The sequence below is a fragment of the Anoplophora glabripennis genome, unplaced genomic scaffold (genome assembly GCF_000390285.2).
Source record: "Anoplophora glabripennis isolate ALB-LARVAE unplaced genomic scaffold, Agla_2.0 scaffold768, whole genome shotgun sequence".
In the NCBI taxonomy this organism is placed as follows: Eukaryota; Metazoa; Arthropoda; class Insecta; order Coleoptera; family Cerambycidae; genus Anoplophora; species Anoplophora glabripennis.
This window is the reverse complement of record NW_019416962.1, coordinates 197,058-222,131: the sequence shown is the minus strand read 5'-3', so window position 1 is coordinate 222,131 and position 25,074 is coordinate 197,058. Positions and strand designations below refer to the sequence as shown.

The 25,074-nt window shown below is 32.6% G+C and overlaps 1 protein-coding gene across 1 annotated transcript; it reads left to right on the top strand.

Moving 5' to 3' along the window:
- Positions 1–354: 354 nt before the first annotated feature.
- Positions 355–21,912, top strand: LOC108911859 (inositol polyphosphate 1-phosphatase). The gene is made up of 6 exons (XM_018716913.1): positions 355–527; positions 583–786; positions 2,924–3,185; positions 8,210–8,375; positions 17,422–17,618; positions 21,645–21,912. Exons 2-6 carry the CDS (start codon positions 583–585, stop codon positions 21,884–21,886), a joined length of 1,071 nt encoding a protein of 356 aa, XP_018572429.1. The 5' UTR covers positions 355–527; the 3' UTR covers positions 21,887–21,912.
- The last annotated feature ends 3,162 nt before the right edge of the window (positions 21,913–25,074 follow it).

Below are 25,074 nucleotides of genomic sequence, written 5' to 3'. Positions count from 1 at the left end.
TTGCAATGTTTATTTGTCTCAATGAGGCAAATTTTGAATCTCATTCTCCCCCTTAAACGGTAATTTTGTAATCACTTATTTGTTGCTAAAGCAATTAGTTGTAATACATCATACGATTATTATGTAAATTAACGTAATTGTAGTCAGCCATGTGTTGTTAGTATAACCCCTGACTATATACACTAGTCAAAGGTATTATTCTATCTAATTTGTAAATATAAAATCAGATTATGCATCTTAAAATAACTGTACTTTCAGCTATTTTTAAATACACTGGAACTGAACACATCAAATGGGGTGATTTAAAACATCTAGGAACACTAAAGGCGCAGATGCTTGGACTAAGAAAAATCAATATCCCTGTTATTTAATATACGTGCGTAATGTCTTGTTTCTCTCCTAAATTTAAATACAGGATAGGCAACAATATTAACTTTGAAACATGTTTATAAATAGACTACTCGTAATTACTTCCAGTGATTAGAATATTAACCAACGGATGTGTTAGTGGTTTATCAACAAATGAGGTAAGCAGTAAAATAAAACATTTGTATTTTAATAAATGCTATACAACCTGCTTAGATGATGGATTTGTTGAAAGCTTTAATAATTGTGTCTGAAAAAGCGGCAAATATAGCAAGAGCATGTCGACAAAATGAACATTTGTTTAGCTTGTTGATACAGAAAAAGAAGAACGACGAAGCAAATCCCAGGTTCGTGGATGATTTTAAAACTTTAGCAGATGTTCTAATACAAGAAATGGTAAAACACGATATTAAAAATCAAGTACGTACCTAAACATATTTAACTTAAACAAGTGAAGCAATTTTCAATAGGTATGTATAATGTAAGGCCTATTGATAAAAAATGGTTCATAAAACTTGAACAGTCATATTATTGCACATAACTTAAATAAAAAATTGGCAACTTTTGGAGTCTGTTATATCTTTGTAAGGAAAACGAAAAATTAAAACAACTACCAAGCAATATTACTTTTTATTAAAGAAATTATATTACAATTTTATAAATACGTTTTCAAGGTATGATAATTATTTACAGATTGATTTTTAAATATTGTTAATATTGAATTAATTACCCCATATCTGAACAGCAGCTGAAATATTTTTATATTGTTTTCTGTTCACTGAACATGGTCTTAACTTTCAACAGAATTTTTGGCATATTTGGCATACTTATCGATTTTAAGCAATTTTTTAATGTAACTCTAATATTAAAAATAACTTAAATTTTGTTTTGAACAAAATAATTGCTATTGACTTCTGACATACTGACAATCAGTGTAGTAACATATTACTATGAAAACATTCATTCGTTCATATTTGATATTTTTTGAAGCTGATAAATTAGAGTAAAAAGTCTTTTTTACATAGCTAAGTTGTTTTGAGGTATGGTTTCATATAGAAAATTATTTAAAGTTAATAAATCTAGAATATTATTATACAATGTAAAAAAAAATAATGAGTTAAATTTTAAAGTTGACGCCCAATTTGGTTAAATCAAATATGACTGAAACTATTTCCAATATACTGTACTATATATACTATATTAGATAGTTGAAAATTTGGTATTAAAAACATACGTGCCCCCTTAAAAACTCACCTTATCCACATATCTAGTTTTAAAAACATTTAATTATTATTTTTTCCTTTTTTATCTTTGTTACATTAATATGAAAAATTTAGCTGCAAAAAGAAATTATTATTATTTGTATTGCATGTTGAATAATTTTCTTCTATGCCTAATCCGAATAAGGGTTTTTTTTTGTTCTCATCAGCATACCGTAGGTGAGGCGACCGAGGAATATTTATCTATTTGGGTGTCTATTTTCCGACATGTGAGTGTGGGTGAGACATAACCTAACATATCGTCCCTCTTATCACGTAGGGGTGTATAATCCAAGAAATGGATATACACATACGCATCTACGTGATAATAGGGACGAATGTCATATTCGAATTGTAAATGTATCTGTGTTGCTCTTTATCAATAGATACAAAGCAATACTTTATGCTAGTAGGCAATGTGACATACCTACTTTGTAGATTGTATCTCACCCACATCTACATATATGGTATCGTTATGATGGAGCATTATTTTTTAATTAAGGATTGTTAGTTTTAGGTTAGTCTTGTGGAAAGAAGACCAATGCATACAATCGTCAACGTTTATTATAATTATTAATTTAAAATTATCACAACAAACCATAATTTTAGAATACTGAAGATGCTGTAATAAAACTTGTAACATAGATGATTATATAAATTAGTCTTCTTTCCATTTGTCTCTTGTGTTATTGCCGTTTTCTCCTGATTGCCTCACGTAAATTGTGGGTAGTACTCCTTGTTAACTGTACAACCAGACAATAAAAATTTGTCCTGAACTAGTTCACTGTAGTCGAAGAAAACGGTTAGAAGGACTTTCACATTTGACCAGATCTCGCCTCATCTTCGATGTCTTCTTGACCTTCTTGTAAACATTTATACCATTGATAAACTCGTGGCTGTGAGATAGTATCGTTGCTAAAGGCCTTCTTTAACATTTAAAATGGTTCGCTGCACTTATTTCTGTTTTTAACACAAAATATCAGACAAACTCATTGATCCGACATTTCGCCACACAAAATATAAGTAAGTCTTACCCATTCGCTCGATAAACATAAACTAAGTGTAACAATTGCCTAAAAATTGACAGGTAGTCACTGACAATGCAACCAATACACAAAAAAAGAATCAACTCGATGTACAAGATACAATACGCGCAATTTGAAAATTCCCGTTACTTTTTGATCAAACCTCGTATCTTATTGAGGAAAAGATTTTGAAATATATTCGCATATGACGACTACTGTCTTTATCTTTAACTTTTAAAATGTTGATAATAATTAATAATATGTACAACGCAGTTTCAGGAATTATCTGACATCTTAGGTGAAGAAAACAACACATTTGAAAATAAATTAGGAGAAAAAATTTGTGTGGAAATTAAGAATACAGAAGAAGAAACATCCAATTTACTGGAAACTGTATTGAATGGAGATCACATTGCCGCTACTTTACTCGCCGCAGAGGTACATAAGGAAATACATATCGAAGATATTAAAACTAATCTGACTGAAAAATTTCACATAGTATTAGAAAAACTGGGAATATGGATAGACCCTATAGGTATTATTTTTCTCGATGACATACATTGCGTTCCACGACTAGGTCCTGAAGAGGAGAGGGGAGAGAAAATTATTTTGTTTGTAAACTTGAGAAAATGTCATTCTTTGAAAAATTCTTGTTTGTCCTTAAAGTCTTAAGAAGGTTACTATTTTCTTGATTTTATGTACATGGAGTAAAATATTTTGAAAATTTTAAGAGTGATCCCAAGCAAAGTAAATCCTTTGAAATATTGAAAAATACTACTGAGAAATATTGTTAGTAATTCCAGGTTGTAAATATAAAGTGTCAATTACTTTGTAAAAAAAAACATTTAGTACTTTATTTCGTATCATTCAGGTAGCTTACACATACTTATGATGCTCGTAATATATCAGAAACACCCTAACAAATGACAAAATTGATAGAAATTTATTGAAATTTTTGTATTCCCTTATTTGATGGTACCTAGATATATTGTGTTAAAGTTATTTGGAAATATGAAATCCTGCTTACTATTATAATATTTGAACTAGTACTTGTTTCCTTGGTATTTTTACAGAAATTGTGCCATTTTGGGAAACATTCAGTATTCTAATATTATAATACGTAGGATATTAAGATTCAGAAGTAAAATTTTATCCCGCGCCCCAGAAATCCCGTTCTAAATTCAATGGATTTTAATTAATATCTTTTGTTTAGCAAGATTTTATCATAGAAAATATAAACAAGTTCTCCTATTCAGGACACAATCGTAGGACATATCTCTATTATTATTAATTTTACCATTACGTCTCGGTCTAAAATGTATTCCTGGAAATCCCGCATGCAGTTATACAACAGTAAGTATAATCATTAACTCGCTAATTGTGTTTCTGTGTAGAGTGTTCTTATATTGATATAAGTAGGTACTTGAAAGGATCCAGGTGGGCTTTTTTAAAAGACTGCTTCTTCTCCCAAAGAATACTGCTGATTATACGGTACTACTTGAGGCTGGGGTTGTAGGTCTTTCTTATATTGTACTGAAAACTTATTTTAATTAGCTATGTAAATTACTAGGTATAAAAAACGATATCCTTATCTGTTTTATGCGGCGAGTGCAGTTATTAAATATTGACTCTAGATAATTGGCTGTCACAAATTAAACAATTCTATCCTCTCTTAGGCACAAATGATTTGTGGACCAACTTAAATGCGCATAATCTGGCACAGAGTACCTAGGTACCAATACTCTTTTACGTACATCCTCAGTTTTTTATAGGTCTTTCATTCTAACTAGCTATCCGAAAAAATATCTAACCTTCGGCTTACCAATACATAAAGGATTATAGATCAAATTCGACTGTCGGATAAGTATTATTTAGTTTGCTTTTAATGGTATTTCCTACTTCATTAACCCTATTGAAGTATGTACCATTTGTAGTACTTTTAAGTTAGAAACACTTCTAACACTGGGGGGAGGGGGGTAAAGTTTACTATAAGTTTTTTATGCTTTTACTTGTTTTGACTGAAAAGTACGAGTTTTTAGTAAGAACAGGTATTCTTAGTTCAGATTGGTAGATTGTTCCATTTTTGTGTAAAATCCGTTTAAAAATAATGTTACACCGAGAATCGAAATTGTCAATATTTTTGTAACGTCTTCAATAACAAAAATGCGTTTAACCTCATTTGCGTTGACAGTTCAGTTATTTACTTTTTGCGAACTGTTATCAGTCGAAAATGCAACATTTTATGAATGTAGAGCTAGCAGATATTCATAATATCCATTTCTGGTCAGACGAAAATCCACGGGCAATACGGCGCACAAATTTTCAAAATAGATTTGCAATAAATGTGTGGACAGGAATTTTAGGGGTCCAGCTACTTGGACCAATTCAGTTTCCTCTTTGTCTGAATGCAGAAGCCCTATTCCATGGCCACCTCGATCTCTAGACCTAAATCCTCTAGATTACTTTCTGTCGGGTAGGATGAAGGCTGTAGTTTACGCTACAGAAATAAATCCTTTGGAAGAATTACAACAGAGGATTCAATCAGAATTTTGAAGTTTTGAAGTCTTCGCGGGCAATTCGACGTCGAGCTGATAAATGTATTCAGCAAAATGAAAATATTTTTGAGCATTTGCTATAAAAATTACCATTGAGATAAAAATAAGTTTTATTAATAGTGTGGTTTTCAATTATCTTTACAGTTTAATGTATTACTATTTAATCATTTCAACTATTTTTTTTTTAACTTGTCAAATAATAATTTGCTAAAAATAATAAATTTCTGTGAAAATAATAAATCGCAAAAAGTAAATAACTGAACTGCCAATGCAAATAACGCCAAACGCGTTTTTGTTCTTCAAAACCCCCTACGGTAGAAAATATTGACAATTTCGATTCCCGGTGATTAACACATGTAACATTATTTTTAAACAGATTTTGCACAAAAATGGAACAAAATGCTAAATTTGGCAACGCTGTCAAAGATGTATAAATTTAAATGGATAATTTTGTCTGCTTCTGTATAATCCAGGCATATTGAATATCAATTTAAACTTAAATGAACATTACCATGAGTTACTTTAATTGCCCAAAATTCATTGTTCTCATGGTAACGACTTAGAAGTTATAATTGGAATTTGTTTTTCAAATTTCTTTCTTTGAAGGCGAATAACTCCACAACGAAGCCTGATAGGATTTTTTTTTTATGAAGTACTACAACTGTTTTGACCTGCCCTGTATATCCCTTCACTGTTGACACGAACTTTCCGGACACGCTGTAGAGCGCCAGTCTCTATATATTTCAGATGTAGATCTGCAATCTGCAATATACCCCACTTGAAAGTGTATAAAATATTACAATATTGCGTCGCCATAATGCTCTGACCAAAAATATAGAAGAAAGTCCATCTACCAATAAATGTGTAAAACAAACAGGAATAACTAAAAAATAATAAAAGACTTTGTCACTACGTATCTCAAAAACAAAGAGACTACGTGTCGGCACACACGTTTAATTTTATTTTATTGCATTTTCTGGCTGTGTTGAGCTAAATATATTGAATATTCATCGTGTGATCTCCCAATGGAACTAGATAGTAAAACTCAAGCACATGACATATGTTGTATTGACAGTTTTATTAATTTTGAGATATATAATTCATTCCCGTGTAAAAATATACAGAATAAAGTGATAGTTTCATGTTAACTAGTGGTTTAAAAACAGAATTAACACTACGTTTATTTCAGCTTTTTTGCTTATTTTTTTATCAGAGAATTTTCTGCATAATATTTTTAGTGGAATATTGCAACATCTTGTATAAGAATATTATTTTGCATTTCAAAGTCTTGAAAAGTATTGTTTCTAACTTTTTAGTTTTATCAAATTAATTAAAATAAAATGGTTAAAACATTAAATTGTTATTCTGTTTATCGAAAGAACACAGTTTACAAAATTACTTAATACTCAAAGATAAAACAAAATGTACCCAATCCAATGAAAAAAAACTAAACAGTTGTTTTAGGAGCATGGTAGTGTGAAGGTATCTGCATGGAAAATTGATTTCTAAATCTTTGTCCAAATGTGTCCAAATTTTTTCTATAATCATTTCATTTACTTGGTTGAATAATATTTATGGTTTATCTCTGGAGTCTTGGCTAAAATGTTCTCTTACAAAAATTTTGATATTGCTTAAATCCATTGTGAATGCTCTTATCTGCCTTATGCTCCGCCACTTCTGAACTCTGCATTTTTATTCTTTAGTTGATACTAGTGTCTTTTAACTGCGTACTAATGTATTTTCTGTATGCACCGGGCCTTGGAGTAAAAGGTTCCCGCTGTCTTCCTTTAGGTGTTATAAATAGTATTATTATTATGTTTCCTTAAATTCTCTCTTGTCTGTAAATTCTAGTGAGAGGTTTTTGCAAGATATTCTATCTGATTTTGTCAGATATTCTGATGATGATAAAAATCAGTTCATCTAACATAAGATAAAGTGATAAGATTTAGTTTATCTGAGTAATGTACTATAGGTTGTCATCTGATTTCCTCTGACATGTACTTCTAGGAATGGAAGAGTGCAGTTTTAATGATCTGTAAAGAGTATAATTTTGTTCCAACTCTACAAGTATGGCCAAGCGAATGTCTAGATCAATCATGTTGATAAAATCTCCAGCATTTTTGACCCTGTATTCCATCTTTCTAGTACTTCAATTTTATGTGACATGTATCGCAGATAAATATAATTCCTTGGGAATGCTAGAGGCACGAATTCAGACGCCAATTTCTTTTGAAGTTTCTTAATCGAATTATTTTTTTTTTATATTTCGATCTTGTAGCAGGTGCTCCACTTTGACTACTGTTAAGTCTCATACGATGGTTGCGTTTCCTTAGTGAGTGCTGAGATCTTCATTTCCTCGTAATTTTTTAATGATCCAGAGTTTCGGAGGTTTGGCAATTTGTAGTATGTGTTCCATTAGCCTATTTTTTGGTATTCATTACTTTCCATTTTCTTTTGTAGGTTCTCATATACATGGTGCCTACTTTTAATTAAAAAATCCCATCTTTGCCAGGACATGCAATATTTCTTTTGTTGAATTGAATTGGTCCGCTGTTATTTTATAACCAGTGAAATTTTATCATAGTACTAATTTTTTTTCTACTCTAAAAATTTTAATTTCATAAGTGGGCATAATATTACTGTAATAAATGACAATGGTATTGTGTAGTTAGATTTCAGAACATAATTAAGTTAAAAATTAAAGTTAATTCATTTTATTTAAGAGTTTATGCACTTTTTTATATTAAATTTTTACTTCAAGTTGTGTAAAAGACCACATCGACCTATATAATTAATAAGATCTAGATCTAGCTGAAACCATATATTTTTTAATATTTTGTTTCTGCAAATTTTGTTCTTGTTATTGCTGTTTTTTAATTTATAATAAAACATTTTTATATTCGTTTTTTAACTACGAATTACGAACCTACCTACTTTCATTTTCTCTAAGAAATTTTAATACGTTTCAGTATATTTATGGAAATATTATGAATATCAATTTCAGATTGTACTGCTGAATATATTAATGGGAGTGAAGGAGAGAAGATTGAAAATATTTATCGCAATGGTTTAAAATGTGTGACAATTTTAATTGGAGTATTTGATAAAGAAACTGGTTGTCCTGTGATGGGAGTAATAAATCGACCATTTTTAGGAACAAGCGATTTTGGGTACGTATAATGCTTTATAGATATTTTACTGATTGATAAATATGTCACATGACTTGGTCTTTTTCTAAGTGAAAATTATAAGTTTTATCAAAAAGACACAAAATAGTTGATTGTACAAGATGTCCATAAACTTAGTGCCATAACTTTAACAGAATTTTAAGAAAGTAAAAATGAGATGAAAATTTAAATTTGTTTTGTTCTAACTGCTTCAGCTTTTACGATACATGATGTTAAAATGATACTTCCCAAATCAGTTTTCTTATTATAATTTTCACTACGATATATCAGGTGTCCCAAAATTCACGCAAGATTTTAAATTTTGCGCCATTTGTGCAGTAAAATGATGCCAACGAAAAAAAAAACAGTTCAGGGTTATTAAAAATGGAACGCTACACGAAAGAACAATGCGTTTTCATTGTTGAGCAATATTTTAAAAATAATGCTTCAGCAGCCTGTAGCTGCAGTTTTTGTAAAAAAATATGGTCGGACTACTGATATAACTTCATCAGCAGTGAAGAGATTAATTTAAAAAATCAGAGAGACTGGATCAATTAGCGTTCTTAAACACTCTGACCGTCCTTCAACAAGTCGTTCAACACAAAACATCGAAGCAGTTCGCTCGTTGCTGAGAGTGTAAGATTTGCATCTTCATGCTTACAAAGTTCATTAGACTTAAGAGCTAAAGTCTGCTGACCACGCAGAGCGAAGAGAATTCTCTGAATCGACAGTTAATGGTGCTCGCTATCACGACATAATAATCCAGTTTTTTTATGCCTAAATTGCAAAATATGGATGTAGACGATTTGTGGCTGAAACAAGACGTTGCCACATGCCATACAGCCCGAGAAACAATTCAAATACCTGGCCGTATAATTTTCCGATCTCGTGATCAGAATTGACCGTCTAGATCATGCGATTAACGCCGTTAGACTTGTTTCTTTGTGTTTTTTTTTTGAGGTCTAAAGTTTATGCTAACAAGCCCATGACCACCTACGCCTTGAAGAAGGAAATTGTGCGCTGTAACAACGAAATTCATCCGCATTTTTGTAAAAAGTCATGGACAATTTCAACAAAAGAGTGTGTATCTGCTATCAAAGTCGTGGAGGCCATTTAGGTACCCGACATGCTGTTTCATATATACTGTATACTTCATGAATCAATAAAAAATTTACAATTTTTAATTAAAAACCTCTGTTTTCTATCAAAATTACTTCTTGCGTGAATTTTGGAATAGACTTTAGTTGGAAAGCTGATATTTTGCAGAGTCACCTGATATACTTACGAACTTACAATCATTCATGTCGACTTGCTTGTCATCCTTCTAGAATTTTACCACTAGGGACAGTCGTACACCTATAACTACTTACAGTGGATAGCAGATTGTAGTTGTGTTTATTTTTATATAAAGATTACAATAATAAATATAAGGACATAAACAAACTACTGGCCTATTTGTCACTTGCCTGAGTGAGTGACTGATGAGCATGGAAAAAAAGTACCTATCGGGAAGTGAAATTATTTGTCAATTGTCGTTTTCCATCTGCCCTTGGCCTTTCTGGCGCAAGTCAGAGGGATCGCCAATATTGGTCACTTGTAATCGGATTCATTTGTATTACTCCCAGACGCTATTAGCGAAGTATATTACGTGTTTAAAATTATTTCTTCGACACTGTCCGTTTTGAATTTAGACTAACCTAGTCCTTTGATAAATAGAGGAAAATTTGTTTTGCCTTTAGAATTAAGGACATTGTGTATTGAAAATATGAAAGAACATCCTTCGTTTCATAAAAAAGGTTACTCTTGTTCGTTCATGTATATGCAAATATCTCGATAACCAAAAAATAAATAAATAAATAAATAAATAAAATATCGAAAACGAACAAGAGTAACTATTTTATGAAACGAAGGACGTTCTTTTATATTTTCAATACACAATGTCCGTAATTTTAAAGGCAAACAAATTTTCCCTTATGTATCAAAGGAATAGGGCATAACTGATACCCTATACAAGCAACACCAAAATTAGTTAAAAATTCTTATTTGTCATTTCAAAAAACGTAATAATGGTAATTTTTTTGTTTATACTATAACAGTTTTCAAAATTATTGAGAAATTTCAAAATACAATTCAACATTGAACGCTCTGTATCTTTGAAACCAGCAACATTTGCATAATGCATATTTGGCTCAATCGACTTTTTTTCCACCAGTATCTCCAGCTTCGAGATTTCCCAATCTTTCGCAGACACCCTGCATACAGAGTGATTCAGTCATTGTCGGATCTATGTGTTAACCTTCACGTCAAATATAAAAATATTGTTGTCAAAAATAAAGAAATGTCATGGTTAATTAATAGTGTGCGATTTTGTCTGTAAAAAAAAGGATAGTTGATATTTTGTTTTTATTGAAAAATAGTTACCAATATTGTTTTATGTATATATGTGTACCGAAATTTGTCACTGGTGAATAAAAGTGATATTGATATTTTATCGTTATTATTCCCTATTTTATGAACCATCTAGTCCGGGAACTACGGGTAGTGTTCCAACGGTGAGACACGACATTTTTGGCGACCGTGACAGGACTGACAGTTCGGTGCATAGAAAATAATATTTGTTCGAGTTTACAATGGCATCTGAAACAGCAGCAAGCCAAGAAGAAACAGAGGACAGTGCTTCGCGCTAGTTTTACAAAAATGGCCAATGAACTGGATATTTTGTTAAAAGCTGAAGGATCTACGCATAGTGACATAGAAATTTTGTGGGAATGTTTGAGAACAAAATTTTACGAGCTGCATGTGTGTGAAAATCAGGTATACGAGGGCTTGATGGAAAACGCTACAGAGGAGCAACTTATCGTAGAAATGGACAGCAGTGATGCCTATGGTAGAAGGTTCACCGATTTACGTTTGCGATGTACGAAGATGCTTCAGTCGGTAGCTCCAAGGGTTGCAGACGATGGGACCTTCGTAACCCAGTGATAATTCAGGACATTTTGTGCGGAAAGAAGTTGTTAAAGGTAAGCGCAAATTTAAGTTACCGCGAATTGAGTTCAAGCATTACGATGGCAATATAAAAGACTGGTTGGGATTTTGGTCGCAGTTTAAAAAGGTTCATGAAGATCCCGACATAGATAATAGCGACAAAATTGAATATTTACTACAGGCAACAGTATCAGGAAGTAGGGCACGTCAACTTGTAGAAAGCTTCCCGGTAGTGGGAGAAAATTATGAAAAAATCGTGGAGTGTATGCAAGCCAGATTTGGTAGAGAGGATCTGCAAATTGAGGTACATGTCAGGGAGTTATTAAAATTAATTTTGAGTAATACAACCTCAAAAGGTTGATATTTCTAAGCTTTATGACCAAATTGAAACACAGTTAAGGGCTCTTGACACAGTAGGAATAACCTCTGATAAGTACGCAGCAATGTTGTTTCCTCTAATCGAGTCATGTCTACCTCAGGATCTTTTAAGAATCTGGCAGTGTTCATGAACTTTTTACGGGCTGAAGCAGAAAATGAACAAAAAATTTGCCTGGTGAGTGAGGGTTTTGGTTTTGAAGATAAAGTAAATGCTGGTAATGACCAGAGAAAAAATCTACTGCAAGAATTATTTCATCACCTTCAACTGTAACAGCGGCGGGGCTGATAAATACTGATGTTGCCAAATGTATTTTTTGTGCAGGGTACCATAAAAGTGAAGCATGTTTCAAGGCTCAAACAATGACTCCTGAAGAAGTGAAGGATATTTTAAATGAAAAGAAGGCATGTTTTAAGTGTCTTAAGGTCGGCCACCAATCCAGGAAATATCGCACTCGCTTGAAATGCATTCTTTGCGGGCAAACACATGTGCCACTGATGTGTCCAAATTTAAACAATATCAAACAACAGTCTGACGATTCGCGATCGAAAAAGAAAGACCACGTTGTAGAAGATAAAGTACTGTCAAATCAGACAAGCACGCATGTTTTTCTACAAACATTACGAATTACCTTAAGAGGGACAACCGCTACAAAGAACGTGAGGGCCTTAATAGACAGCGGCTCACAGCGATCATATATTTTGAAAGATACTGTGTTGACACTGGGATTAAAATCAAAACGAGCCGAGAAAATAGTACACTGTCTTTTTGGAGGTGAGAGATCTACCATTAATCACTATAGTTACGATGTTACTATAATCAATGGAAAGTACGTAAACACTATCGAAGTTTTAGATCAGCCATATATATGTAACGAGGTTTCTCCTATTTTTTACGGTCCGTGGATGGAAGAATTAAAGGACCTAGGAGTTGATGTTTCGGATTCAAAAGATCATGGCCCTATTGAGATTTTATTAGGTGCAGATGTTGCAGGTTTATTATATACAGGGAGACGTCATAAATTAGCATGTGGACTTACTGCAATCGAAACCAGCCTTGGATGGACTGTAATGGGCAAAGTTGTTGGGGACAAGGTTGAAGCTAGTAGCACAATGGTGGTTCTGTCTCTGTTAGTAAATCCTTCAATTACAGAACTATGGCAGTTAGATGTATTGGGGATTCAAGAACCCACAGAAAAGAAATCCAAGGAGGAAATGGCGGCTGCAGCAAAAGATTTGTTTTTGCAAACGGTTACTGTGAATATCGAAGGAAGATATCAGGTCAGATTACCATGGTTGGATGGACATCCTACATTGCCATCAAATTACAGTATCGCGAAGAAACGACTAGCGACAACGGTGCGCAAACTAGAAAAGGACAATTTGATTATGCCATACAATGAAGTTTTTCGCGAATGGGAATCTCTAAAAATAATTGAACAAGTGAAAGAGGACATCAATTATGGTCATTTTTTGCCACATAGACCAGTTCTTAAGGAAGGTTCTACGACTGCAATCAGACCTGTATTTGCCTCAGCTCAAGAAGCAGGCAGTCCCTCATTAAATCAGTGTCTGGAGAAAGGACTGAATTTAATTGAATTGATACCTACATTGTTATTGAGATTTCGTATGTTCCAGATTGGAGTTATATCAGACATTAAAAAGGCATTCCTACAGATTAGTATACACCAAAAAGATCGGGATTATTTAAGATTTCTTTGGATTAATGAAGAAGGCCAAGAAATTGTTTTCAGACATCGACGAGTGGTATTCGGAGTCAATTGCAGTCCTTTTCTATTAGGTGCTACGATTGAGCATCATTTGATAAGATGTAAGGATAAGTGTGAAAATATGGATCCTGGATATTCTCGTGAAACCGTCGAAAAATTATCCAAGAGTTTCTATGGTGACAATTGTATTGGTATTGCCAGTGTACCTAATGAACATGATTTAAATAAATTTATTCGAGAATCAATTTCAATAATGGCAGAAGGACAGTTCGACCTAAGAGGGTGGGAGTTTTATGGAAATTCAGATGCTGATAATTATAGTGTATCTGTTCTCGGACTAAGATGGTTTACGAAGCGAGACGTGTTCACAATCTGTGAAGATTTTTTGAAAACTTCCAATGAAGCAGTCACGAAGAGAACGATACTATCCATGACACAAAAAGTCTTTGACCCTATAGGTTTTACGGCGCCTGTTACTTTAATGCCAAAGTTACTGTTACAAAGTTTATGGGAAAGGCAGATTTCTTGGGATACACATGTTGATGATGAGATCAAAATTGTTTTTCAGAATTGGATTGCTGATTTATCACATCTTATAAAAATAGAAATTCCGCGATGGATCTCTATAGACACTAAGAATGTACAAGATTTAAGCATGCATACTTTCTGTGATGCAAGTCAAAAAGCATATGCTGCAGTGATATTTTGCAGAGTAGTAAAACACGATGTCGTGTCCGTACATTTGCTAGCTGCAAAGTCAAGAGTAGCGCCGTTGAAAAGATTGACAATCCCGCGTCTGGAATTAATGGGAGCAACGATAGCGGCCAGGCTGTACAAATATGTAATGGACACACTTAATGTCAAATTTGACAGTTTTTTTTTGGACTGATTCGTCAACTGTAATTGCGTGGATACAGCGCAATGAAGAATGGGGAACATTCGTATGGAATCGAGTGACTGAAATTCGTCAGTTAACATATGCACGTCAGTGGTACCATGTTCCCGGAATATACAATCCAGCAGATCTTCCATCTCGAGGTTGCACGGCTAAACAACTTTTGGACTCGAAATGGTGGGAGGGACCAAGTTGGCTATATCAAAATAGATCAAATTTTGTCTTTAAATTAATTTAGAAATAAAGTTTTTCTGATCTTACCGATCAAAGAATTAATTGTTTAAACCCTTTTTACGATGAAGCGGGTATAATTCGACTAAAGTCTAGAGTGTCATACAGAGAAGATACCAATAACTACAGATTTCCCATCATTTTACCCGCAAAACATTTTTCTGTAGGATGTTTAATCATGGACATGCATAGGAGATCATGTCACATGGGACTGCAAGCTTTTCTCTCGCAATTGCGTTAGAAATTTTGGATATTGGGAGGTAGACGTACTATCAGAACAATTTTCGAAGATGTACAACTTGTCGAAGATTTCAGTCGAAGTCATTTGTTGTCGAGCCACCTCCATTACCGGCAGACAGAGTACGAAATAGTATGGGTTTTCAAATAGTTGGAGTGGATTTTGCCGGGCCACTTTGCCTGAAATCAGGTGAAAAAGCATGGATCTGTTTATTCACTTGTGCGGTATATCGAGCCGTTTATTTGGAATTGACTCTATCATTGTCTACTACTGGCTTTCTACAAGTTCTTCGGCGATTTGTCGCGCGCCGTGGTAGGCCAGGGATAATTTATAGTGATAATGGAACAAACTTTAAGGGAGCCGAGAATGCGTTTGCAAATCTCAATTGGATAGACATTACTCGGGAAACGTCCATACAACGAATCGTTTGGCGTTTTAACCCCCCTAATGCGCCTTGGTGGGGAGGACTTTTTCGAAAGAATGATAGGTATAGTAAAGCAATTGCTTCGTCGGGTTCTAGGACGTGCTTGCCTTTACTATGAGGAACTACTTACGTTGATCTGTGAGTGTGAAGCGATCGTAAACTCCAAACCGTTGACCCACATAACTAATGATCCCAATGATTTGGTAGCGTTTACACCAGCCATGTTTTTACGAGAACAAGCTGAATCTAGCATGCCCGATTGTGACGAAATAGACAAGAACTCGTTAACTCGGAGTGCGCGGAACAAACAAAAATTAAGAGAAGACTTGAAACGACGATTTAGGTTGGAATATCTTGGCCAATTGAAATTTTGGATCAAGGCAAAACCTAACAGGCAAATTAAATTAGGGGACGTTGTCTTAATCGAAAACAACAACATTAAGCGTGTCGAATGGCCCCTAGGGCGTATCATAGAACTTATTCCAGGTCAAGACGGACATACTCGATTGGTTCGAGTTAAAACTGCACGGGGTGAACGGTGAACTATTGAGACCTGTGCAGCAATTGTTTCCTCTGGAGTACGAAGACAAGGTCACAGAAGTGGATGAGGATGAAGTAGGAGATAGGGTTCCGGAGCCAGGAGAGACGCAGTGCGAGGAATCACCAGGGCGACGATCCAGCATACGCCAAGAAGAGGAGAGTGATTTTAGTGCGGAGTGTCTAAAAGCAGAGTACCCGATCAAAAAGTGAGTTTCACCCGATGTGGTCGGTTGGTAAAATTGCCTAGTCGGTATTTAGACTAAGATAAACTTGTTATGTTTGCTACTTTTTATTTGTGAGAAACGTTTCTTAGCATTAACCGTTTCTCAGGTGGGAGAATGTCGCATCTATGTGTTAACCTTCACGTCAAATATAAAAATATTGTTGTCAAAAATAAAGAAATGTCATTGTTAATTAATAGTGTGCGATTTTGTCTGTAAAAAAAAGGATAGTTGATATTTTGTTTTTATTGAAAAATAGTTACCAATATTGTTTTATGTATTGTATATGTGTACCGAAGTTTGTCACTGGAGAATAAAAGTGATATTGAAGTTTTATTGTTATTATTCCCTATTTTACGAACCGTCTAGGCCGGGAACTACGGGTAGTGTTCCAACGGTGAGACACGACAGTCATAATGTCATTAATTTCAAGGGATGATATGGAAAAATGAGTAGAATACGAATACGTGAATAAAAAAAATTGAAAATATTTACGCTAAAAAAAAAAATTTCAAATCATTATTTAAACCCTTTTTCGGACTGTTCCGGCCGGATGCACAAAGGTTTATCCAGAATGAATCGACCTCCAGTAATATTCGGTCATTAACCTAGCTTTTATCAATTAATTATTCAGTTTTGTAGTACGTATATCTTATTTTGTAACTTATTGCTTATGGTACCTACCTATTTAAAATAATAGTACAGCAAAAATAAACACTCTTTCGTCTTAGATGAAGTTTTAGGATCCGCTGCACTTTGATTTTAAAAACAATTGCAAAATTCAAGACGACTGAAGAAATCAATTGTTTCGCTTATTTTTTAAAAGTTTGAGTAATTTTCTTTTTCCATGAATCACCTTGTACATTTATGGAAGATACAAGAAGAAACAAGTACGTACACATTGAAAATACAGTGTAGGCATTTTATGTTATTCATACGTACAGATATTGTAAAAATGTTATGTATGAGTTATGTAATCGTTATTAATCTTTTTACTATGGTGCACCATTGCAAAAAATTTTAAGTAAGATCCTTCATTGTTAGTTTCAGAGGCAAATAAATGTATTATTCTGTACATATTTTTTTAACATTCAATATTAAGAGAAATGTATTTAAAGTGATTCAAAAATTAATCCATCACCATTTACACTTACGTTTCTTTTACAAATATTGATGCATGTAGTTGGAGATGAAAAATAAAATTTAAAAAGTTCATTGTTCAGGGTGTTGGGGTTTTCAATAACAAAAGGAGGCTAAAACTCGGGAAATATTCCATCCCCAGTGATACATATCTACTAATATCGAATTTGATCCAATAGCTTTAGGGGCTATTTTACCAATGCTTACTCAGCTACTCAATTTTTATGGTTTCATCTGTGTACTATATAAAATGTATAAATCATCTTTCAGGCCAACTTTACCATATATATGGGGAATATCTTCACAAAATACTTATATAAATAGCGGTATCAGCTGTAGTGAAGAAAAAAGTATTATATGTGTGAGCTGTAGCGAAAGAACTGAAATTAAGCAAAAACTTGAAGAGAAAGGATTCAAGCTGATTGAGGCATGTGGAGCTGGATATAAGATTCTAACAGTAATATTAGGTAAAATATACAAGTAATCATTTGCCTCCAAAATATTTATTCTTTCTTTCTCTTTTTCTTTTTTTACATAGTGATCCATAGATCTCTTTTTATTGCAATTTACTTTCGCATTTTTATACTTGTAAAGCTATTCAAAATCACTTTGTAAATATATGGTTCAAATATGGCCTCTTTGAGAAAATACACTATATTTTTAGCAAAGAAAACGAATAGCTCTATAGTTACAGTTGATTTATTTGAATAACATAATTGACTGGGGTGAGCTTATTTTAAACTAAACAAAAATAATAACTCAAAAATAACTAGTACTTACTACGAATAAAATGGAAGTTTTTTTTTTAATATTAAGAATATAACTTCCGGAATACTTGAAATTTTCGCGATCGAATAGTTACATATAAATTCAGTGAATTTTCACTTTTCTTAGTTAAATAAATTAATCCAAGTTTCATCAATTTACGTCAGATATCGTCAGGAATATTTGCACATATTTTATACTTTTCAAAAATTTTAACACTGTTTCTAAGTTTAGGACAGGTTCTTACAAACTTTGCATTTTAAAATGATTTACGGAATCATCTTCTAAGAAATAAGTATATAAGTTACACCTATATTTAAAATTACACAGCCACACACAAAAAATGTCTTTCGGGTCTGAAGGTCAGACTATGTCTACTACATGTTTTCGGGGTCGCTGAATCCGAATCCGTGATGCATTTAATCCCATCACGTCAGGTTTTATCGACAATTTCATATCACCTCATAACCCAAGCTGTCAAGTCCTATTACACACAATGGTCCTATAAAGGAAGCTGTGCACCCACAATAACCCCACAATCATATACATTCAACCTCAAACCTCATAACTCCAATAACCACGTTACTCAGTAGTTTGACTTGACCTCTCATCGCCGGATATGTCTAGGCACTATAAACAGAATATATTTAACCCTATAGTCCCCCAACCCGCTAACCCCATAACCCTATAACCCCATAACCCTATAACTCCAAAAACGACGTTACGCAGTAGTTCGATTGTTTGATGCAAGGAACATAGTCTATATCGTTATTGGTTCCCAGTTTCATTATCTTCAGTAGATTCTCCGCCAAGTCATCAGTTTTGTTTTTTGTATCCTAACTCCCATAAAGTAACTACTATTCGAAAGTAATTAATTGATAGAATGAGAAGGGATCATCATTTGTTTTGCAAAAGTATAATAAGAGCAAGTTTAGCATAAAAATAACCTTAGTAAAATTTTCACCTCTTAACAGTACATTTCCTTGGTTTCAAAAAAAAATATGGGAAAGTAGCTTTTCAATGAGCAGAATTCGAAAATCAAAACTGGTACAAATATCAAATTTTACACCAATACGCAGGTGCAACTTTTCAATCATTTTTCGAAAAGTTCGGCCCTTTGGAGAGAGTTGACACAACATTGTTTCTTTTCAACTTTTTTGTTTCGAGAAAATTGAGTATTTAAAAATACGTGTCAGTTGGCCTAGTTTATTTTAAAATGTTTACCTTTCGCAGATTTTTAAATTAAAACTATAACTGTTTATTAACCAAAATAAGGCGGTTATCATGCTAATTTCTGTCATTACATCATTTGCTCCTCAAAATGGGGCTATATTTTCAGTTTCTTGAAATTTTCTTTCTACTCCTAAGAAAGTATGTCTATGGGGAACTGGCCGATTTGGTTGACTTAGACGGTAGGTAGGAATAATTTTTTTCAATTTATGGTATAAAATAAAATTATAGAGTAACAAATCCAAGGAAACACTCGAAAAACTCACAAAAGATCTAATTACAGAAACATAGAGAAAGGAACATACAGAGCCTTTATAAATGGTTACCAAGTCACATGATCATAGACAACCAACATTGCACGATTGGCAACTAAAAATTCCTAAACTTGAAGTGGTTGAAGGGGCTACGATGTAATTACATAAAATTATTTTTGAAATTGATTAACGTGATTAATGTGAATATATAATTTAATATTTGATTCTTAGGAAAAATACTTTTGCTTTTTCTTGAAATGTTTTTAATTTTATTAAAAGGACAAAAGTAAACACATTTTTAACTAACAAATGAAAATAAAAAAAGAACACAATGTGAACTTATAATAATTTATTATTATTTTTTATTTTATTAAAGAGTAACATAAACAGACAGTTTATTTTTTCTTATAGATAAAATAGCTTTATAAAAAAGTTACAGTTTACTGTATGATTAATTTTAATTTACAAATCATTGCTGTAATAACATTGCTTCGCTGCAATATAAAATGAATTCAAACTCATAAATTAGGAAGCTATTTTGCCATATTCCTGACAAAAACATTACATAGTATGTTCAAAATAATGTCCTTCACTAATTGTGAATAAATTTACCCTCCAATGTATCTTTTCATACGCATTTTGCAGTTATTGTTCTGTTATATTGTTAATTTCTCGAATAATTGTTGATTCTAATTCTTCAGATGTCCAAACAAAAGATAATCTAAATAAGTTAGATCTGGTAACCTGGTTGGCACCAACCCTTGACTAATCAGTCGATTATCATACAATTCTTCTAAAAATTAAATTGTTGCTCTTTCAGTATGTGCGGTTGCCCCATTTTGTTGAAAATAACCTACTTGCATTTCATCATCATGTAATTGTGATAAAAATTACTCTAAAATAGAGGTTCTATATCTTTCAGCATTTATAGTTTCACAGAAGAATATAGAACCATTATACGTCTTCTTGATATCGCTATCCAAATGCCTACTTTTAGTCATAAACTGGTTTCTACAAAAATGTATGAGGATTTTCTGTAGCCCACATTCTATAATTTTGGCTATTTCCATAACCTAATATGTGAAATCATGCTTCATTAGTGAAAAACAACAAGTCCAATAAAATATTCATTTCTCTAGAAACTACTCACAATACTGAAACCGTATTTCATAGTCTATGACAAGTAATTTCTGCACAACAGTTATTTTATATGGCTGTAAATACAGTTTTTTTTTTAAATTGTATGGGTTATGTAATTGAAACTCTTAAAAATTAAAATTTTAGTATATAACTACAATTCAATTACGATTTCACATAAAAATTTCAAAGTTAATATATTTTAGAGGCCCATTTCAAACTGCCTGTAGATTTTCCTTTACAAACGCAGTGTTGGGTTTCAAATCTTTTGATAGTAGCACATTTTCAGTTTAAAAACATATCATAGGCAATGCTTACGACTGAAAATCTTGTCATACCAAGATTGCAAAAAATATGCCCATGACCCTTCTTCATCTCGAGTTCCACTTCTAAAATAAGCCATTACAATAGAATCATCGTGTTCTAGAATCAAATGCACATTGCTTTCTGAAATTAGAATATTATTATCCTTAAAATTTTGTTTTTGTTACAACTTACCAGTAATTGTAATAATGTTATTGTACTTCTGTTTGCACGAACGTTCCTTAAATCCATCTATATTACTTCTTCCATATTCAAATGAATCAGCACGTTTTATACGTTCATTATTGAGAAATATATAAGACATTTTAAAATTTTCTATGCATTTATGGTTTCTTGGTAGTTAAATAATAGCACAAATTAGTTTCTTCCTAAGCAGAGTTAAAACTTGTTTGACTTTTACAAGAGTCCTTATATATATTTGGAAATGTAGGTACGTATATGCAGATTTTATGGATGTTTACTTATTTAACTGTTGACGATTATCGGCACCTAATTTATAAAGAGAGAAGACCAGATCGCAGGTGAAAACCTACATTATCCAAACATCGATGGGTTTCAAAAATGGGAACTATCCGGCAAACAGTATCATTTTAAAAGCTAGTCCTTCATATCTAATGTAACTATGTATTTAGAAAGGGCAGTTCTGTTAAAAAGTTATCATTGTAATGTCAAGATAAAGAAATCTAGACATGGACAACAATATTGATGTTAGTACTTCATAAAGAATAATATTTTAACTGTTTCGTTAATACAATACTGTAATAAATTGTACTTTTTTTTCAGGATTAGCTGATGCTTACGTATTAACAAAAGGAACAACTTTTAAGTGGGACACCTGTGCTCCACACGCGATCTTAAATTCCTTAGGAGGTGGCATGACTGATTTCCACGAAACTCTTCGAAATAATGAGCTAAGTATTAAGTACTTCAACGGTGGGAATAATTGCAATGTTACAGGAATAATTGCTTTTAGACGTCGAGAGGTATTAAAAGATATTATTGATACTCTGAAAGATTTTTATTGATTTGTAAATAAAAGCATTGATTATTGTTTAATGTTTTTTTTTGTAATACTTATACAAAGTTTTCTACTGAGAAAAATTACACATGTTATACATTCTAGAAATTTACATTTTTATGATTAAAATTATATAAATACACCAAGTATTTTCGTCTGCACATATTAATTGCTTTTTTGTAATCAAGTGCTATGAATGCATTATGTACTTACTTTATTATATCTTTTTTGTAATTAAATATAGTTAAATTGATTTCAATGTTCTCATTTATCAGCAAAAATATATTTTTTAGTCACTAATGACTTGTAGACCTTGAAATCGGGAAGTAATTAATTTATTATAATAAAAAGTGATTCTAACACTGAACATAGGTAAATATAATAAAAGAACAGATCACAATTATAGTAGTTAATGCTACAATTACAATTTAATTCGTAGGTATTCTATATTCTCATGGTTTATGTATGGTATTTGTTAAACTATTCGCTGAACTAGTTGTTTGGTTGTAGTAGTATGTCAAACATTATCTTAAATTAAAAGTAAAGTCCAGTTGCTAATGTTTATGGTTCGGGTTTTTTTTTTTGTTCACTTTGCGGGTCTGATACCCTAGTGTCTAAAAATCACTGTCTTTTATTCACTAAAGTTTATGCACTCATGTACGGACTCCGTGGAGTGCCTGTACGAAAGCTTGTATAAAGGTTGATTTGCAGTGTATAGCTAAGAGCGCTGAGTTCGGTTTTATGGATTTTTGTGTAAAGAAATGATAACTCAGATTGAGATTTAAATTTGTGATTTATTTATATACTTGTTTGATAGAACAGGTTAAATAAGTGCAAATGACACGGGTGCATGTTCTTTATTTCGGACGGCGACGTTTGCACTGCCGGCTGGACTGACTGTTTGGTTGAAGTTTGGAGTCTGAAAATTGACAGAGTCACCCAGAGGTCTTGTAGGAGGTTGAATTTAAAGTCAATCCAATTCATGAACATTTCGAAAGTGTGTCGAAATTTTCGTTTTCCTCGTCCCTCGATGAAGATCTCAGAGAAAGCTTTGACACAGGTCGTTGTCATCATCCGATGAAGTAAGGCCACCTGATATGCTTTATCTCGACGAGGTCTCTTGCGTCGTATGTAGAGGTTCGAATGGAATTTTGAAAATATTCGCGATTTTTTCTAATGTTGTCGTATGCGTGCAGCGCTCGTCTGCGTGTCTGCTTGCATCGACATAACGGTCTCTAGCAATCATGTCGTCTGTAGAACAAAAGAAATTAATCCTGTTATAGATATGTTTAATGAGAAACATCTTTGTGTTGGGGATGAAGCAAAAAACGAATGTAGTGACGAGATTTTGGATACAGAGTCACCTTATAGCGATCAAGATGAGTTATCATCGATAACTCGATGGATCTAGTGTATATTTTGTGAATTATATTTAAAAAAACATTCCAGTTGGAATAAATCCTCAATTTTCTACTCTCGTGTCTCTTTATATTATTTCACCTTCATCCCAAATTTTCTGAACAAAAAATTAAAATTATGGGACATAATTCAATGTAGAGAATTTTATGCTGTACAGCTTTGATCCTTTGCATGATTGTGAAATTCCTAACAGTTTTTTTACGAAATACTTTTTTTGCAGTTTCCCGACCATTTTCCGAATTTTTCCGGTTCGCTCCCGTACAGAACAATTTTTTTCCTCATCTACTAGCAAAAAATTAGCCGCATGAAAAAAATTGTGCACTTCGGAATTAATGCCATCCTTAAATACAATTTTGGCTAGGGCGACTGGACTAATACTATGGCAGGATGAGCCAAATTCACTTTTGGGGTATCTATCACACAACGGGTCTGATTTTCGAGAAAAATTGAATGGCCGAAATAATCTCGATCTCTTGATTCATTATTTAAGAAATGCAAGATGTTTTTCATTTTTAGATACTTTTTATTATTATAATTTTTTCTGTAATAACGAGTAACTTTTTCTTGTAAAATTTTATATTTTCGTAAAGGGGATTTTTTATTCAGCATTTTATATCCTAGAATCCAGTGACGTCTATGAATTTTTTTTATAATTTCCGATTCTTGAAACTGATATTTTTTTAAGCCTAAAACGCTACGTATTTTGAACATCTGTGAAAAATTTCCCTTTGAATATATTACATATTTATGCAAAAAATATTTCAATTCCTTTTTTGTATTTCAATTGTTTCTTCATATAGTTAAGTGTGCCACGGATTATCTGAAATATTGTCGAAGAAATACATGCCAAACTGAAATGGATAATAAAACTGTATACAAAATTTGTGATAATTTGTGATATCTTTGAAAAAAAATTTATAAAAAAATTTAAGCAGATTTCAAAAATAGAAAAATATCTAGATTGCTTGGTTTAAGTAGAACATGAAAAAGTAACATTTTTTTCGATGGACCATAGATCTATCATCTTCTGTTTTGGAGATACAGAGCGTCAAGGATGATTTATTTAAATCTAATTTTAACTTTACTTTTCATTAAGATTTGGTAAGTTTTTTAAGATACTAAATAAAGGTCGCTTTCCCACTGACATTTTATGACATAATTTTTTAATTATTTAATTAATATATTGAGGCATTTAGAATTAATTAGAGAAATATGACAGTTAATCATGTCTTCAACTTCGACAAACAAACTGAGTGATGTCGTTGTTCCATTGTTAGCAATTAAATAGGTTATTAAAAACAAGTAAAAAAAAACATCGATCATATAAAAATAGATTATAATGTTAATTACATGACGACTCTTTTTATTTAAATTTTTGAGAAATGTTTGAGTTTAATATCAAGAATGTTCCTAAATTCTCCTTCAGTCAATGGATTCAAGTACTTTTTGGGAATGCCAGGGAAATTGTTATACAGGGTGTTAGTAAATAAGTGCGACAAATTTCAGGGGGTGATTCTACATGAGAAAATAATGGCAGTTTGCTTATAAACGTATGTCCACAAATGATTCGTTTTCCGAGATACGGGGTGTCAAAGTTTTTCTTAAAAACTGACGATTTAATTTATTGCTCTGAAACCGGTCGAGATGTGCAAATGAAATTTGGTGGGTTTTAAGAGGTAGTTATTGCGCATTTTTTGACACGCAATTAAGAATTTTATGTTCATCATTGGCGCGCGTACGGGTAATAATCTCAATTTTTTTTAAAGAAAAACTGAG